We start from the raw sequence: 18048 nt of genomic DNA, 5'->3' as shown, positions 1-18048 counted from the left end.
AATAACAAATTGTAACAAACTGTCATTATACCTTAAGTGGGGCTATCAATAAACAGTTGTAAAGTGTCTACAATAAGTATTTATTAAGCTACACAGGTTATGTTTTATTTCTATTATTATCAGAATGTTACAGTTATATTTTATTATTAATATAACATGCAGACATATGAAAATATAACTGTATATATATAAAGAAAGGTATCATGTCGCATACATGCTGTGGTGTGTTCAGGTTACATTGACAATGTGTTTCCGTTGCTAACGCCCCTCAGAGGAGGCCTCTGATTGGTCCGCAGTGTTGCCCCCTCCTCCCCTCCCCCTCCCGTCCTGCAGAGCAAACAGTTTTCAAACGGCGGCTCTATCTTATCGTTTACCGGGGGTCTGGGCCGGCATGGACACTGTTTAACCGGGTTAAATTGACGCTTTAGCTTCAGTTGAAACTATTGTAGGCTTTTCCGGCCACATTTTGAATGTATGCAAAGCGAAAGCCTGCCCTTTCCCCCGCCTCCTGTCAAACGGTAGGAGGGCAGAGACAAGAGGAAAACAACCAGCCGATAACGTTAGTTTACCTTTTGAACTGGCTGTGCGCCGAGAGCTAACTTTTGTGGAGTTTAGTAACACTTAGCTCACCGTTAGCTCCGAATATAACAGCAGGACGACGCTGTACGCATTTTGTAGCCGCCTGTAGTGACGCTGGTAACGTTAGCTTCATAAACATGGTGACTTTGTCATCGGTAATGAGACCCCTGGCTTCTCAGCTACACCGACAGCTCGTCAGACAAGCCAAGAATCACCGCATAACGCCCGTCAGGAGATGCAACCTCACGGCGTGCTCCAGCAAATATGTGCTGTCTCAGAGTAAGTAACTACTTATTTAGACAAGTTTTAGCTGTGCACAGTGCTCATCGTCTTTCTAGCGTGTGAACACAGATGTTCATTGTCTTACAGCTTCAAAGAGCACATCTTAATGCCAAACACCGCCCAGTGGCAGTGTGTGTTTGTGTCTGTGTGTGTGTGTATCAGCATGTCGGTGGTTGGGGTTTTGGGTCTCACTATGGCTCTTTCATTGCGGGTCACACGGCAGCATCTGTTAATGGTCACTCACTTTTGTTGTCATCTGAAAAACGTGCACGGAGAGCATTTGGAAAGCTCGCACTGGACTTTCCTCACCACTGGATTTGGAGTAGACACTTCTCTGTAGATTGTGCTGTGTTTGAGGCCGACTGCTGGCTCCAGGTTTTCCAAGGAAATATTGATACCCCTGATCACTGCAGCATATAGGGGCCCTTTAAGCCCTTTGACCTACATAGGAGCCTGTATGTTCACTCACTACATACGTGTAGTGTCAGGCATGATGTCAGTTTGTTTGTAAATGCACAATTTCTGCACCTAGGTGGATCATGTGATAGATGCTGCATAAAATGTTAAAATTCATCTTAGGGCTGCAACTAATGATTGATTTCTTTATCGATTCATGTTAGTTATTTTCTCTATTATTCGATTTGTTGGTTAGTCCATAAAATGGTGAGAAATGTTGACTACTGTTTCCCAAAGCCCAAGATGAACCCTTAAATGTCTTGTTTTGTCCTATCCAACAGTCCGCAACCCAAACATACTCAGTTTATTATCATAGAAGACTAAGGAAACCAGAAAATATTCACATTTAAGAAGGTGGAAGCAGATCATGATAAATCAATTATCAAAATTGTTGGTGATTAATTTTCTGTCGATGGACTTATTGATTAATCGACTAATTGTTGCAGTTCTAGTCCACATTCTTTACTGTGTAGTTACAGGATACATCATGATAAACAGGTTGCATGCTAGTCCCATTAATTCCCTTTGTACTTTTGTACTTTTGTATGAGTCATTCCCCTTCATTTCAAATGGCCTTTGAATATTTGAGACACCTCAACTCGTCTGACAAGTCACAACAACTTCCTCACCACACCTAAAAACTGAAGCCTTGTCTTGTTCACCATCTCGTGCCAACAACAAAGTCCACATGCATAAAACGTAGTAGATCTATGCGTCAGGGCTTTTATGTCCAATATCCATGACAATAAAGAGTTCATATTTAACTTTAACAAGCTTGTTGTACAGGACACTGGCTGGACAAAGCTTTATGAAAGTGCTTTTGGTTTGGCTTTGAAGTGGTCCCCAAGAAATTGGGTTTCTTGTTAGCCGTAGGGCCTGCCTTTTGATCTATCCCAATCCACTTACTTTTTCTCACAAAAAGACATTTCTGCTCTGCCTGTTCCTCAGGTATAAACATCTGACTCACAGGAAAGTGGGGAGGCATCCTGCCATCATAATAATACGCATGATGATTGTGGTTTATTACAACTAAACCGACTATTACAACATCCTATTTTTCTTGGACTGGTCATTTCTGTTCTGTTGTAATAACATTAAAAGCTAATGGCCGAGATCTCAAACTGCAGCAACATTGTTAAAACAAAGAAAGATGAACAGTCACATAACCACACAGATTGGCAACTAACCCCCAGGTCAGGGGGGTTAAACTTTGAAACAAGTTTAAGTTTTCCTGTGCAATGAGGAATTCTTACCAACATTTCAGGTGTGCTCATTTTGGGTTTTACCTCCAGATAAAGTGATTTAGATAATCTGGCTTAAATGTCTGATAGTCTTCCTGCTTGTGTTTCTTGCCCAGTTTGACATTGATGTTGTTGTGTTCCCAGTAAAACCAGTGTTATCATGGCAGATAGCAATAACAGCCACACCTACAAAAATAAATTCCTAGTTGTAATAAACTGGAATTTTCAGTTGACCTAAATTACCTGATAGTTTTTCCTCTTACTGTCAGTTCCACCATGTAATGCAGATAGTTTCAGTCTTATCTGTGGGGGTTTTGAGATATCAACATCTTCTCTGGAACAGTTTTAACAAGGTGAATCAGTGGACAGTAGTTTCAGTGAAAACATTGAGCAATCCTTTGAAGTACCATACTACTGGCTTTGCATGTTTCAGCCAATCTGCTATGAACCATACAGTATTTACATTATTGTCAATCATTTTCCAAGGCGTGTACTAGTGTTTTAGATTTTTAAAAATATAATTCTTTATTTTTTTTATTGCATCTTACATTTTTAACTGCTGTCATGCAGCTCTTGAAGCCATTCAGTGCTTTATAGTGTGTAATTCAGCTGTCATACACTTACAGTCTTGTGTCAATCTTGTGCGCTTTTATTGTTGTCAGATGTACGTTATTGTTGCATGATAATGCCATGCAGACATTTAAATATGCCTGCACTTTCAACTGCTGTGATTTTCATTCTGCATCAAAATGCATGGAAACTATTGACTTCCTGAAAGGTAGAAAAAGCTCACAGATAACTTTAAAACAGCACAGCAATCTTTGCATCAAGTATTGTCAAGTCAGCATGAGCTGTGTAGTAAATAAGCTAAATGTTAAAAGGTGGGACGCTGGTCCATTGAGAAAGCTGCGTTAGCATTCTAGGCTGTAAAGGACAGGTTCACATTTTTTCAGTTTTTTGCTTGCTGTAATCATACCGACCATTAAAACATCCATGCCTCCAATGGAAGTGATGGGGGACAAAATCCGCAGTTCTCTTTTTGTGCAAAAATATATTCCAAAGTTTATCTGAAGTAAATGTGAGGCTTCAGCAGTCTGAGTGAAATAACATGGCTTTCTGTCTCTATAGTACAGATTCCCTCTTTGTGTTTCCTCAGACAGCGTTTCATTGTTTAGCTGCAGCAGCAGATTAGTAACACAAAGAAAGAGTTAAGATTGTAATCTTGGAAGATGCTTGACTTGTGTAAGTCAGACTGATGAAGCCTTAGTGTTAACTTTGGTTGAACTTTAGATTCCCTCTTTGCACAAAAAGAGGATTGTGGTTGTCCCCCATCACCTTGAAAGCACACTAGGGAGAGATCTCATGAACGGCTAGTATGCGCAGGAGGACTGATTACAGCAAGCAACAAATATTTCAGCATTCATATGAGCGCTTGACTATAATTTTAAGACAGACTTGAGAAATTGTGAACTTGTCCTTTAAAGCTTTCATCCTGAGTAAAATCGGTGAATAGGCAGTGTTTCAGCATCTTGCACAAGGGCACCTCTGCAGGACAGATATTCACTGCTGGACTCAAACCTGTGCTCAGATTGAGCAGGTCACTATATCCACACTTTCTGCTTTTCATACAAAAAAGCTAGAGATTCAGAACTCTTCATACACACTTGAAATGTTCTGATTTGCGCCACAGAAGCACTAGAGAGTGACACAGAGCGATCAGAACAGCCTCGTCGCTGACAGTTAACCTAGTGAATGAGCATGAGCAATAACAGAGTCAGGCGGCCAGCTCCCCCAGGAGGAGTCGCTGAAATCTGATGAAGATGAAGGTCATCTCCCAGTCAGACCTGTTCAGCTTTGCTCTCAGCGGAAACCTTAAGCCCCGTGCTGGATGAATGGAGAGGAAAACAACAGACTGCACTGCTTTTGTGCCTCTGACAACTATTCTTGAAAGATAAGTTTGCTCTGTAGATTATGGTGAGGAAAGAGAGGGAAACTTTTTTTTTTTAATGTTTTTATGAGTGGAGTTAAAGTAGATTTAATGTTCTTTGGTGTTTGGGTGGATTTCAAGGGAACAGGAAAAGAAAGAGGGGGGGAAGGGAAGGAAAGTGGGGTTTCGGGTAATTAGAAGTCAGGTCCCGTTGACAGACGTTGGCTCAAGCTGGCGGTTTGACCGGCCAGAGGTCCTGGTCTGATTCTCCTGCTGTGGAGGGGAGCTGGGGGCGTGCCAGGACATTCCGCGTGTCACTTTCTGTACAGCCAGCCCACTTCTTTTTTATTTTGTGATTTCCTTTAAGGAAAAAAAAAAGTAAGCAGACTAGAAGGAAGTACTATTGCTCACTTGCTCCTTTTTCATTCAGTCAGTTCAGAGAGACGGGAGAGGATTGTGTGTGTCTATCTACCACTATCACTGAAGTTTGAATCATTTTTTATGAGGAAACTTTGAGTTGTTTTTTTTTTTAATTTCAAAATGGACTGTTGCAAAATGCAGGAAGCAGCAGAGTACAACATGAAAAGTAGGTGTCAGCATTTTTTTCTTGTTTGACCTTCATATGTACAGCGGACACTGTGAGTTCTGTCTGTTTTTCTATTTCTAATTCCTCCAACTCAACTTTTTCAATTCCATCCTCTTCCTTCTTCTCCTCCTCCTGCCACTCCTCTCCTCCAGTGCATCCCATGTGGCAGGGACCCCTCGCGGTACCCGGAGGCGATCGCCAGTCTCCCATCGACATCGTGGTGCGAAAGAGCGTCTTTGACTCGCAGATGAAGCCTCTGGTCACCGACTACGACCCGCAAACCTGCCAGCAAATCTGGAACAACGGTTACTCCTTCCTGGTTGAGTATGATGACACCACAGACAAGTCCAGTAAGTTCACAAACATATTCCCAAAATAGGTTATGTTAATAGCCCAGTCATTCATTTCTATGAGTCACTCTATGGTTTGTTCCATCTCACTTCCATATTAAGTGTTGTGTTGTAGATCTTAGAGCAAGTCAGCAGTTTCCCTTTAAATCTGGACAGATTGAAAGGAGCTCTCAACCATGGGGAATGCATGTTTTGATCTACACAAGGGGATAATCTCCCTCTACACCCCCTCTTTAAGAGCCCTCACTCTGTAGGAAAAGCCAGTAATCAATGCTACACTGAAAGCCGCTGATAAAAACCACAACTGCCACGTGCGTCTGGTGACTGTCATGTGACTCATGTGTCTCTCTTGACCCCACGAACTGCAATATAGACTGTTTCAAAGTGTCAGTAGGTTTATAGACTACTGATTATAATTAGTGGGCTGCATCAAAAGACTGCAAACCATAATGTCTCTAAATATAGAGCTATTTAACTTATTTGGTAAGCATTACAGTAGTTTTAGAGGTGCAACATCAACCAGTTTATAGCCGTCACATGCTCCCAGGCTTTGTGTTATGACCTTATTCTGGTGCTGAGAGAACAAAAACAGGTTTATAACAGTGAAATGTGAAGAACAGTATTTTATTACAGTAATATAAACAAAGACACAATGCAGGGATCTTGGCATGACAGCAGGTACTAAAACTTGAGATTATTTTTTGAGTTCAACATGTTATGCTGCAGTATCTTCCCCTTATCTGTTGGTGGTTTTGCAGGCGTTGCTGCTTTAAGGTTAATTGCAGCCTCTAAAGATAATGTTTCCTCAATGTTTCTGGGTCAGTGTTACTGTCTGAATAACCTGCTCTCAGCAGACGCCCTGTGTGTGTGTGTGTGTGTGTGTAATCATTTCCTCTTTCAGGTTGCATCAGAATAAATGCCAGACAGTTCCAGATGTGATCCGATGTGACTGTCCCTTTTGTTTGGTTTTAGTAGGGTTGTGAAATCAGTAAGAATCAAAAGTATGATGCACTGATCCACATGTCCTCTCATTCCCCGGCGCAGTGCTGAAAGGTGGCCCCCTGCAAGACAAATTCAGGCTGTGTCAGTTCCACTTCCACTGGGGTGAGAACAACACCTGGGGGTCAGAACACACCGTGGACAGGAGGCTGTTTCCCGCAGAGGTATTGTCTGTACTGTAGCATGCAAACACAAACACATACTGTTAGTTCACATGAGACTGAAAGTGCCCCTCCACTCAAAAATGTGTTTTTCTTCTTGTACTTCAGTTGGATATTTGAGCTTCACTGTGCAGAATGATGTTTGTGCAGAGTTTGACACTAGAAGACTGTTTTCACATTCAGGGGGAAAGTTTCTCTGAGCTCAGCTTAAATCTCAGTTTAAGGTTTGTACAGGATTTGTGACATCACAACTAGTTTGGAAGCCCATCGTGGTCCATTATGCAGCTTACAATAGTGTGATATGCACATACACAGTGAAGTAAGAGATATCTTGCATCCAACAATAAAATTGTTGAAATCAAAAAAATGTACATATTCATAGATTCTGGATTTTTCAGTGAGGGAGAAGGAGTAGATGTCATTTGAAGGATTTAAATAAGGTAACTGAATCATATAACTGATAATAATCATTGATATTGGCTTGCTGCAACAGCAATAGACGGTAGTGGTGCTACGGATCATAGTTGATCCATGATCTGTACGGATCGCCCCTCACAGTTCAGCACGCATGTGAACCACGGATTAATTGCAAAATTTAATGTCTCATTTAAAACAAAGTAAACAAACTGCTGTAAGTACAAGTCATAGACAGACAGCGCGTCGCTAACAGGGATTCTGAAGCGCAATGACCAAACCAGCATTTAACGGGTCGATAGTAACATCTGCAGCTTTGTTTACACGCTGTTTAATGTGCTGCAGCTGAGCAGCTAATTAGTTACGTAGCTACTAACTGATGTTAGCGGTGCACTTTTCCCCGGTGAATGTTTGTTTGGTGGCTCGTTCAACAAGCTAAGCTGCAGGACAAGACGTGTGTTCATGTTTGTAAGTTATCATCCAGTTTTGATGATGTGGACACAGGCTGTTGTTTGATTCACTACCATGTTTAAAAGAGGGAGGTATCATGCTTCATATTGCAATTTAATTTAACAATTGAGCTTTGAATATTTTATATATTTTAAACATTGGACATCTTGAATGTTGTTTTCATTTAAGACCATGGGCGACAGTTCCATGCTGTAAGTGTTTAACAGAATATATGGAATACAAAGTTTTATTTGTCTCCCCCTTTTTTTTTTTTTTTTTTTTTGCTGATCCAAAAAATGATCTGATCCATGACTCAAATAAGTGATACGATCCAAACTGTGAGTTTTGTGATCTGTTGCACCCCTAATAGACGGTCACATAAACACTACACCATGGGAAGCAGCAAAGTATGAAATAGAGTATGAATATATTCTGTAATAATATCCTTGCTAAAAGATTTGTGCTGTAAAACTGACAAAAAAGCAAGACAATATCTCGGTGATATCAATTTACCATTTAGGAGATGCTTTTATCTACAGAGCCTCACAACATCGTGAGCCTCTCTGATACAGTCACATTTAACATTTTAAAGCTGCTATAACAAATATTTTTATACTAACAATGGCTCATGTGTATTGTGAAAGAGGTCGCTCACACTCACATAGATTTATCACTTGACTCCACAGTTCTCCTCAGCTCTACGGTGCGTTTCAGCGCCTTTCAGCTCATTGTTTTGGTTTTATGGCCCAAAATATAACTGTTTCTATTTGGCAGCAGGAAGTTGTTTTTAGTGAAAAACTCTAAATAGCAGGTAGACAGTTGCTGTAAAAAAAAAACCCTGTTATTGTAGCATGCTAAGTACAGAGGCACCGCAGTTACAAGTGTGTGTGTGTGTGTGTGTGTGTGTGTGTGTGTGTGTGTGTGTGTGTGTGTGTGTGTGTGTGTGTGTGTGTGTGTGTGTTGTCATGTGACCAAGCCACTGAATGGAAAAAGTCAGATATGCAGTATAGGCACTATAGAAAGCAGGTAACAAAGAAAGAAAGAGAGAAAGAGAATAAATTTACACTTAATCCTCTGCAATCACTTTCCACAAGAACAAATGTTTTCTTAAAGGTTAAAAGAAGAAAACAAACATCCAACATTGCACCATCTAAACAGTGTAAATGTTGACTCAGTTCTCAAGCACTTTTTGCTATTTATGTCCCCCTCTTGAAATGCATGGAAAAATACTGAGAGTCACTCCTCCTCTATTGGCTGTATCGCTGCTATCAGGCATACATCTGCAGCTTTGATTCAGCTGTTTCTCTTTATGTCAATAAAGCCAAACTTAAACATAAAAGGTGTGTTTGCCTCTCAGCAGGTGGGATTTGACACTTACCTTTTACCACAGAACATCTATTTTCATGTTTTTCCATAAACTTAAGCACACTTATGTAACAGGAGGTTCCACTCATTGTGTGTGTGTGTTTGTTTGTTTGTGTGTGTGTGTGTGTGTGTGTGTGTTTCTGTCATATATGTGTCCTCTGCCGAGCCCTTATTGGTGGTGCTGGGAATGTGTCTACGTCATGGGTTCTCATCACTCAGCAGTCTTTGTTCGAGTGCGTGTGTGCGGAGGATCAAATTACAGTCCTGACTGACAACTTTGTTTCATCTTTGCATGTAAATGGCCTTTGTGTGTGTGTGTTTTCCCCACAATTAACGCAATTATCTGCTACTTAATCTACAATTATCCAAGCACTGCCATTTCTTGAGCTCTGCTTTCATTTTATTTTCTTAGAATATAATACAATACATATATAATGCAGAATGCAAAATACATCACAGCAAGTTCAAAATAAGTCAGCCACAAGGAGAAATGTATTTTGAGCAGACAGAGGAAGGGGAGGAGGAATTAGTGGGTCATTTGGAGGACACAGAGTGAGTCTAGGATCAGGGCGGTGGGGTTAAAAAGATCAAGGTTATAGTTTACACTCACACACTTATTTACACGTGAGTTCATGTGTTACTATGTGTGTCCTCAGCTCCACTTGGTCCACTGGAACTCTGACAAGTACAGTCTGTTCGAGGAGGCAGTGATGGAGGACAATGGGCTGGCTGTTATCGGAGTCTTTCTTAAGGTACACCACACACACATACTGTATACACACACACACACACACACGCTTTGAAATCCCTGAGATAAGTACAGGGGAAACATTGAGTGACACAGACAGACATGTAGTATGAACATGTACATTTCTCTTTAATCTGCCTGAACATGTCAAGGAGCACAATGTCAGTTAGGCTATATAACCTGCAAGTGATGTAGCTGCTGCACTCAGGCTTAAAGGTTTACATTATTTACAACCTCACAATCAAGCTTTTGATTTCAACAGCAAATATGACTATATGATTGAGAAGATATTAAATGGTATGATCAATAACATAAGAAGATATGGCTGAATATAAACATAGCTGTTGAAACAGTAGAAGGGTGTAAACAGTTAAACCCTCTTTACACAGGCCTACTTGTGTTTTCCCCCTTGAAATCTGCATAGACTAACTTATAGACTACACAGTACACATAATTCCCAGAGCATTTCTAAATAGTTCAATGAGATTTTCCCGCATGTAGCGCTATAGAATCACAATCATCTAAAATTAGAAAATGTGTTTAGTCAATCACATTTCTATAAAACCATGGAGTTCTATCAGGACTTTCTAGTCAATTTAATCTTACAAGTAAGCAGAAATATCTGAAGGCATGACTGCTGAAATAAAAAAAAATACCTGCGTGCGAAAGCTTCACAAAGTCGCTCTGCAGACGGCTGGACTTCATTGTTTTTATTTTTTGTGGACTTGTCTGTTCTTAGAAACATTATAATATTTATCCTCATTGTTTTTGTACATAACAAAGTTCACTGCTTCCCCTCTTACAAATGAAGACATTTGAAGACATCGTCGGACCTTGAACTACAAAAGAATATATTTTAAGACATTTTAAGACTCTTAAAGGACCGTGGGGACTCTGATATTGTGTATGCAGCTTTGCACTGTGACTACAATCCAGATTAATGTCTAATCCTCGTGTAGGTGGGGAAGAGACACGAGGGGCTGCAGAAACTGGTTGACGCTCTGCCTGCAATCAGACACAAGGTCAGTCAACAATTATACACAATCTCTCTCTCTCTCTCTCTCTCTCTCTTTCTCTCTAGTAACAGTAACATAACTTTATCAGAAGGTAGGTACTGACGCCCTCTAGTGGTTCATTAGAGACAATACAGGAGTCATCAGACAGACCTCTACAAGGCAACAGAACATATATGAGTAACAACGGGCCTCTTTGACCAAGTAGTCCCAGGAGCTGAACTCAGGAAGTAAATCTGGAACAAAAATCATTGTAACACATTCCTGTTTTTGTATCCACTGCATGTGACGATAAGACAAATTAGATTGGCCATGGATCAAAGAACAGCTTTGCAGGCAATGAGGCAACTACACAGAATCAGACTTAAGAAATACAGCTGTATTACACATATTATTTCTAAAGAATGTCCTTAATTTTATTTACACATCCTAAGGGTTAAACAGTACATCCTAGTAGTTACCATTAGAAGCTATATAAAGCTTAAAATCATGTCTATTTTTATGTTGGTGATTGTATCATTTGAAGGTGACTGAACTGAGGTCATAGTTTGTCCTTGTAAAGCACTGCTACCACACTGCTTATCACTAATAATGGACGATAAGGTTGCTGTTTGTCCAGTAAGTTGATAAAATGTGACAGCTGAATAATACATCCATTCATTGTGTCATACTCACTTTCAACACATTACTAACCTTGCGTCAACAGTGCAACAAGTTTCCACCTCGGCCCTGTTTGTTTCCTGGCTGTAATATTAAAAACAATTCACCTCACAGGCACCTTAACTGACCGTGTGTTGTGTCCCGTGTGTCCGTCTCTTGCTGTCTGCAGGACAGTGTAGTTGAGTTTACCAGGTTCGATCCTGCCTGTCTGTTACCCAGCAACACCGATGACTACTGGACGTACCACGGCTCTCTGACAACACCTCCTCTGACAGAGTCTGTCACCTGGATCATTATGAAGCAGCACATAGAAGTCAGCCACGACCAGGTGTGTTTGTGTGTGATAACCAATGTAATTTGGCTTTCATGAGAAGAATCGCCAATCCGCTAGTTTTGCTGAACCACTAAAACACATAGTTCACTTGTGGTCATACTGTGGTGGTACAGAGGGATGTATCTTTTCATTCACAATTAGCCACAGTGATATACGTTTGTCATTTTAGCCGGCAAACGGAAACCCACTGAGCCTTAAGCCTTGATTTTTCCCACTTGTAAGAAACTGGGAAGGATTTCTTTTTTCTCCTGGTGTTGCTGCTCTAAATACTGCTGTGTTGAGTCACATCCTGATGCATCTCTTCCTCATCATCAGTGTAGTTACTAGATGATGGTCTATGGTTCCTGTTAAGTTCTGTGTATTGCTGTGATCAGATGTGTTTTCAGCTTGTTCTGAAAACACATTCAAGTGGCCAGTTAATCAATGAACCCATATTAAAGGACAGTTCACAGTTTTTTCAAATCTATCTTAAAACAACAGTCAGGAGCCCAAATGAACATTGAAACATGTTTTTCTTGCTGTTCATACCGACCATTAGAAGATCCCTTCATGATGCACTTACAATGTAAGTGATGTGGGCCAAAATCCACAGTCCTCCTTCTGTGTAAAAATATATTTAAAAGTTTATCTGAAGCTAATATGAAACTAATATGAGTCAAATCAAGTAGATAAGTTTCATCGTTACAGTCTTTTTAGTGGCAAAGTTCCTCTTTTTGTCACTATACTTCCACCGCAGCTCAACAGGGAAACACAAAGAGGGAATTTGATGGTAAAAAGACTGTAAATGTGGCGGATTTCCACTTGATATGACTAACTCAGACTGCTGAAGCCTCATATAAGCTTCACATCAACTTTTAAATGCATTTTTGCACAAAATGACTGTGTGAAAACACAGTTTTGGCCTCCATCACTTCCACTGAAAGCACACTTGAAGGGGATCTTTTCACAGCCAGTATGAACAAGAGGAATGATTACAGTGAGGAAAACCTCTTTCAGTGTTTATATGAACACCCGTCTGTTGTTTTAAGACACACTTGAAAAACCCGTCCTTGAAGGCTGAACTGAAATCTAGACCAACTGCTAGAAGGCTTTTGTTGTCTTTTCCAAGTAAAACTTTCTCTAGAGCTTGACTCAGTCGCAATTATTCAAAATGACATTAAGAATGGGCTCCAGAATATAAAAGACAACCCTGTTCAGTAGCTCGGCCTTATTTCAACAATGCTAATGACGTTTAGGTGTGTCCAACTATTTGCACAATGAGGAAACTTTCACTAAACCTCATAACACGAGGCCTGTTTAAGACTCTCTTTTTCTCGCCCCCTTCAGCTGGCGGTCTTCCGGAGCCTTCTGTTCACCTCGGCTGAGGAGGAGGTACAGAAGAGCATGGTGAACAACTTCCGCGTGCAGCAGCCTCTCCGGGGTCGCACCGTCCGCTCCTCCTTCACCCCCTTCCTACAGGAGTCGCCGTCAGCCGAAGGCGACAATCACACCCACTGACGCTGCTAGAACCAGTACACACATCCTCTCACACAGTAACACATGACCACCGTTACACACAGTAACCGTACCAAAACTACTGTCCACAAACTTTGTTCCGTCACAGCACAATGTTGCTGATTTGAATATTTGCAGCTGAAAACATACTTTACGGTATGACAACGTTTCCTCCGAGGAACCTCAGTTACGCTAAACGCCGTTCCTCTGTCATCGAGTGAAAAGATTTTTTTAATTGACAAACAGTTAACAGTAGAGGATGTAGGAAGACGTGTATTTCTGCTTAGTCGAGATTTTAAATTTTTCTTTAGATTTTTCAGATTTTGGTTTGACTGACCAATAACCAATAAGGGATGGTTGCTGTGGGGAAAATATGTAGTTTTACTGATTTTTATTAACATGAATTGTATTTATTATAAATCTACGGTTTATTGAGTTACTATACATAAGGTTGTACCTGCAACTTAAGGTAAAAAATAAGCTGAAGGTGCAAACTCAACTGTACTGTGTGCAGGCCACAGTCTTTACTTCAGCAGAGTCTGCTCTGACTTCCCGGTGGTGATGGTGTTATCCATATAAGGAGGCTGGAGCTGCTGCCAGTTTACAGCACAACACCCAGGAGATTTGAACACACTAGAGTTCTCATCTGGGTAGTGTCTCTCCAGCACAATACATATATTTCAAATGTCAAGCTTTTTATACCACAATGTCACTTTTTAAGTCTTTTATGGATGCTCGTTGGGTTTATGGCTGATTTAGTCATCTATACATTATTAAGAGGAACAGAATGTATGTTTTCTCAATCTGTTACAAATAGGTTTCGCTGTATACAATACATCTCAATATTTTTATTGCATTTGTTTTCTACAGTAAAGGAACTCTATTAAGCCTTGGTTCTTCTGTTCGGAAGAATGTTACCAATACGCACAAACATGCCAAGATACTGTAGTATTTTAGGAATATTCTGATTGAAATGAGCAGTTCTTCTTCCATAACTCTGTCTTACTTCAGTCTCATGTATCATAACCACAGTGCCTTACATGTTGTCTGCATGACTCACTGCTATCGGCAGAGTTTCCCCCAAACACAATCTGAGCATGAGAAGTATCTCTGTTCCATACCTGTTCTCTACAGCTACAGTTCAAGCACAGCACGTGACGTCTGCTCACAGTAACATTTGAGACTCAGCTGATGTTTACTTAGGGGAAGAAACTCTTCACCTCATTCTTCTTCGTTTGAAAGAAGTAAGTCAGTGATTGAAAGCAGAGCTCCTTCATCGTCACACGGCTGTGCTTCAGACAGTCAGCTGAGGAACATTGTAGAGGAATCAGGTATACCTGGACCTGCTTTAACATCCAGGTCGACTCATTGAATTGGGCTGATATTGAAAAGGATCTGCTATCTTCATCCGTCTGTCTGGTTTTGTCAGTTTTCTGTCCTCTCATGTTTGTTTATTTTTGTGAAAAAGACTAAAATGAATCAGAGTAGCGTGATAGGACAAATTAAATTAAGCTGTTTCGGGTTCAGGAAAATGGTTCTTGAGACTCCTAACTAGTCTGAACTTCTACCATCTTTATTTTAAAATAAAGTGAAAATGCACAAAGGACACTACCTTTAACAGCTGTGGTAAATACATTAAAGTATAGACAGGTGACACAGTGGGACCAACTGACAACTGCACAGCAGCCTTGTATATCACTTTGCCTGCTTCCACTATTTGAGCTACTTACGTTAAAGTGTATTTGATGTACCTTATCCAGAGCTTTATAAACTCTAAACTGAAGGTAAATCAGGCACTCTATGTTTTTAACTTAATTCAGGACTTATCATGACAACGCTGCAGTTGTCTCGCTGCAGGTTGTCTCAGTGCAGATGAGGATATTGCACTTAAGAGCAAGTCCAGACAACCTTGCATCATGTAAAAGAAGTCTGGCAGTCCGCTTGCTTTGGCACAGGCCCAGCAGTTGTGGCTCACCGGATCAATCTTACTTTGCAGCTTTGTTGGAAAGAGAAAGAAAGATTTGAAGAAAAGATGTAAGAGAAAGGTGGGCAGATGGAAAGGTAGAAGGGAGAAAGAAAGCATAAATTAACACACAAACTGTTTATCAGAATTGTATGATTTCACATTTCTTGCTTCAAGACAAGAAACTATAATTGCACTAAAAACTATAAAACCACTTCAAAGAGCGCATATATGGCCATTATCCTGCGTGTGGGTTTCCTCCGCTGACATACAGTGGGGTTGAGGCAGGGGTGAGAGGTCACGGTTGTCTTTATAATCCCTCAGTAACAAAGCAACTGTCCAAACTGGCCCTCCACCCCTTTTCAAATAGCCTGTCCTCCCCACGCACAGAGGCACACATCAGGCATACACACTCCAGTAGGTCCTCCACAGTTGAGGCCTAGCATGAAGCCACACACTGAATATACTAACTGGATTTGCATTGAAAAGATGTGACACTTAAGTGATGTGCACTGAGCGACGCTAACTTGTTGTGAAGGCCGCAGACTCGCTACATAAACACTGAAGGGGCCGCAGGTGGCAGGTTTGAGAAGATATTTGAAAAGCAGTTAGGATTTTAGCGTGGACTTCTGGGAATGCTGCGTGCTTGCTTTTTGAACACATAATGCAATAGAGAATGTATGTTTGATGTATTATAACAACATGGAGACAAGGGACCCAGTACTGCCTTCATCTTGTACAGCTGTATTTGATGTATTTGAATCATACACCATGACCTGCCTTCATGTTTCATGGCATTATATTCATGTTCAGCTTCTTTATTATGCCTTTTTTTTATTTTTTATCAATGCAATGAATATAATTATATATTCCAATACAAATGTTCAGTCTGTGGAAATTGTTTGTCTAAATTTTCTTCTTCGTTAAAGTCAGTGATACAGTATCAGAAATCCATTTGAGGTGATTTTCTTGTTGCATCTCGTGCGTCTTCAGGAATTCACAATCTGCTTGGACTTCTCCTGACTTGTATCACTGAGTCTGCCTTTTTTAAAGATGCGATATATCTCAAAATGATGTCACCATGCTGTATTTTCTTCATGATGTTTTTCATCATCTGTACCTCTTGCCTTCTGTATCCCTGTGTGATGTTTTAGCAGGTGTGTTAGCCCCGGGCTCATTGAACATCTAGTTGTGTATGCTGTACACCATATGCAGTACATATTATAGCTGTTTTTGTTCAGTGGGAGGCCAACATTCCTGTCCTGCAGGGGCTCCACTAGGTCCATCTCCCCACCCAGCATGCCTTGCTCCACCTGGATGCCTCCTTATAGGCCTCCATCCAGATGGGCAACCAGGTTTTGCTCCCAGAGACCCTTGCTCTCTGGGGGAATGTAGAAAACAACAGTTGAAAAAATGGCGTGCGTGTTGATCACATGATATAGATGTAAAGATGATTTTGAAGAAACTGACATTAATAGATTGTGTACATCAATAAAATCATGTGTGATGTAAAAAAAAAGATGTGTATCTGTCTTTTTTTATATTTGTGTCCCCATAACCACAGTAGACATCTATGTATTCACTATCTTTAACAGAACACACCTAAATCATCACTGGTCCAGCCAATTAGTTTTAGAAGTCAATTGAATGGAAATCACCTTGGTTGCAGATACACGTAAATTTATCTGGTGGAGTCCAGTTAAATCAATCATTAAGAAATAGAGTGTGCATGCAAAAAGGAGACTAGTGAGGGAGGACACTATGAGACAAATGACAACTCTGAAGGTGTTCCAACCCTTAGAGGCTGAGACTGGAGAGACAGTACAACAGTTGGCCAAGTGCATCACCAGTCACAGTTTTATGGGAGAGCTGCAAAGAGAAAGTCACTCTTAAAGAACCTCACAAGACATCTTGGCTACAGTTATCAGAGGGCACGTGGGAGACTGAAGTCAGCTGCAAGAAGCTTCTACGGTCTGATAAGACCAAAACTGAGCTTTTTGGCCATCAAACTAAATGCTAAACTACCATCGGCATCCCCACCATGAAGCACGTTGCTGCCACCTGATGAAAAGTGTTTCTCTGCAGCAGGTCCTGGATGGTTTCAGATAGAGGGGAAAATAAATGCAGCAAAATGAATGGGAAACCTGGCACAGTCTGAAAGAAACCTGCCACTCCAGAGAAGACTTGTTTTTCCCAGCAAGACAATAAACCCAAGAATAAAGACTCTGGAGTGGTAGAGTCTAAGGCCAGATCTCACACCTCACTCCCAGCCACACTTTGTGGCTGAATCTGACACAGCTTGAGCTGTTAAGTTTTACAAAGAAGAATGGGAAAGATTTCAGTGTCCAGATGTGCAAAGTTTATACAGACCCATCCACACAGACTCAAGCTTGTAACTGCTGCCAAAGGTGCATCTACTAAATACTGACTTGGCAGGTGTGAATACTTGTGTGTAAATGCTAACATGTGTTTAGACTTTTATATATATAATTAATTTAATCACATTAAAGGGTAAAGCCACATTAAATCTAATGTTGTGAAACAACCAAACCTGAAAAACTCAGAACACCAAAACACCAAAATGGGGACCACGTTTTACAAAGCTGCTGCTTACAAACTGTCCCAGTTTTTCTATGAAATTATTCAGTAGCTATGTTTCCATTGTTCTTCCAGCAGACCCACCTGACCCAATTCCTCTCTAAACCTGAACCAGGGCAGGAACAAGTTTGAAAATAAAAAAATGTTGGTCACTGCTTCTCTGTATCAAACCCCCACCCCATCCCCACTGATACCTTTGAAGCCCCCTGACACGAAGAGGGGATGTTTGATGGCCCCCACCCAGACACCTGGGGTCCTATGGGTGGGATGTTTACTCTGTTATACACTGTTACCACGGCCGGGTGTGATATGGTCCTCCACCTAATTCAAACCAAAGAGATGGCGATTGAAGCTGACCTCTGGGGGTGTTTATTATGCTTGGCTGCAGGGGAGAGGGGCCTGGGTCTACAGGGACACACCAGTCCGTC

At 40.9% G+C, this 18048-nt stretch overlaps 1 protein-coding gene across 2 annotated transcripts; it reads left to right on the top strand.

Moving 5' to 3' along the window:
- Positions 1 to 325: 325 nt before the first annotated feature.
- ca5a (carbonic anhydrase Va) lies at positions 326 to 16421 on the top strand. 2 transcript variants are annotated; one of them, XM_044355860.1, is made up of 7 exons: positions 326 to 858; positions 5224 to 5421; positions 6466 to 6584; positions 9467 to 9562; positions 10518 to 10580; positions 11401 to 11559; positions 12892 to 16421. In XM_044355860.1, exons 1-7 carry the CDS (start codon positions 717 to 719, stop codon positions 13060 to 13062), a joined length of 948 nt encoding a protein of 315 aa, XP_044211795.1. In that variant the 5' UTR covers positions 326 to 716; the 3' UTR covers positions 13063 to 16421. The 2 variants fall into 2 exon arrangements, with proteins under 2 accessions (XP_044211795.1, XP_044211797.1); XM_044355862.1 differs by lacking the exon at positions 326 to 858 and adding an exon at positions 3720 to 5071.
- Positions 16422 to 18048: the final 1627 nt, after the last annotated feature.

This window comes from Thunnus albacares, chromosome 7 (assembly GCF_914725855.1).
Source record: "Thunnus albacares chromosome 7, fThuAlb1.1, whole genome shotgun sequence".
Lineage (NCBI taxonomy): Eukaryota > Metazoa > Chordata > Actinopteri > Scombriformes > Scombridae > Thunnus > Thunnus albacares.
This window is presented reverse-complemented; position numbering and strand designations above follow the sequence as displayed.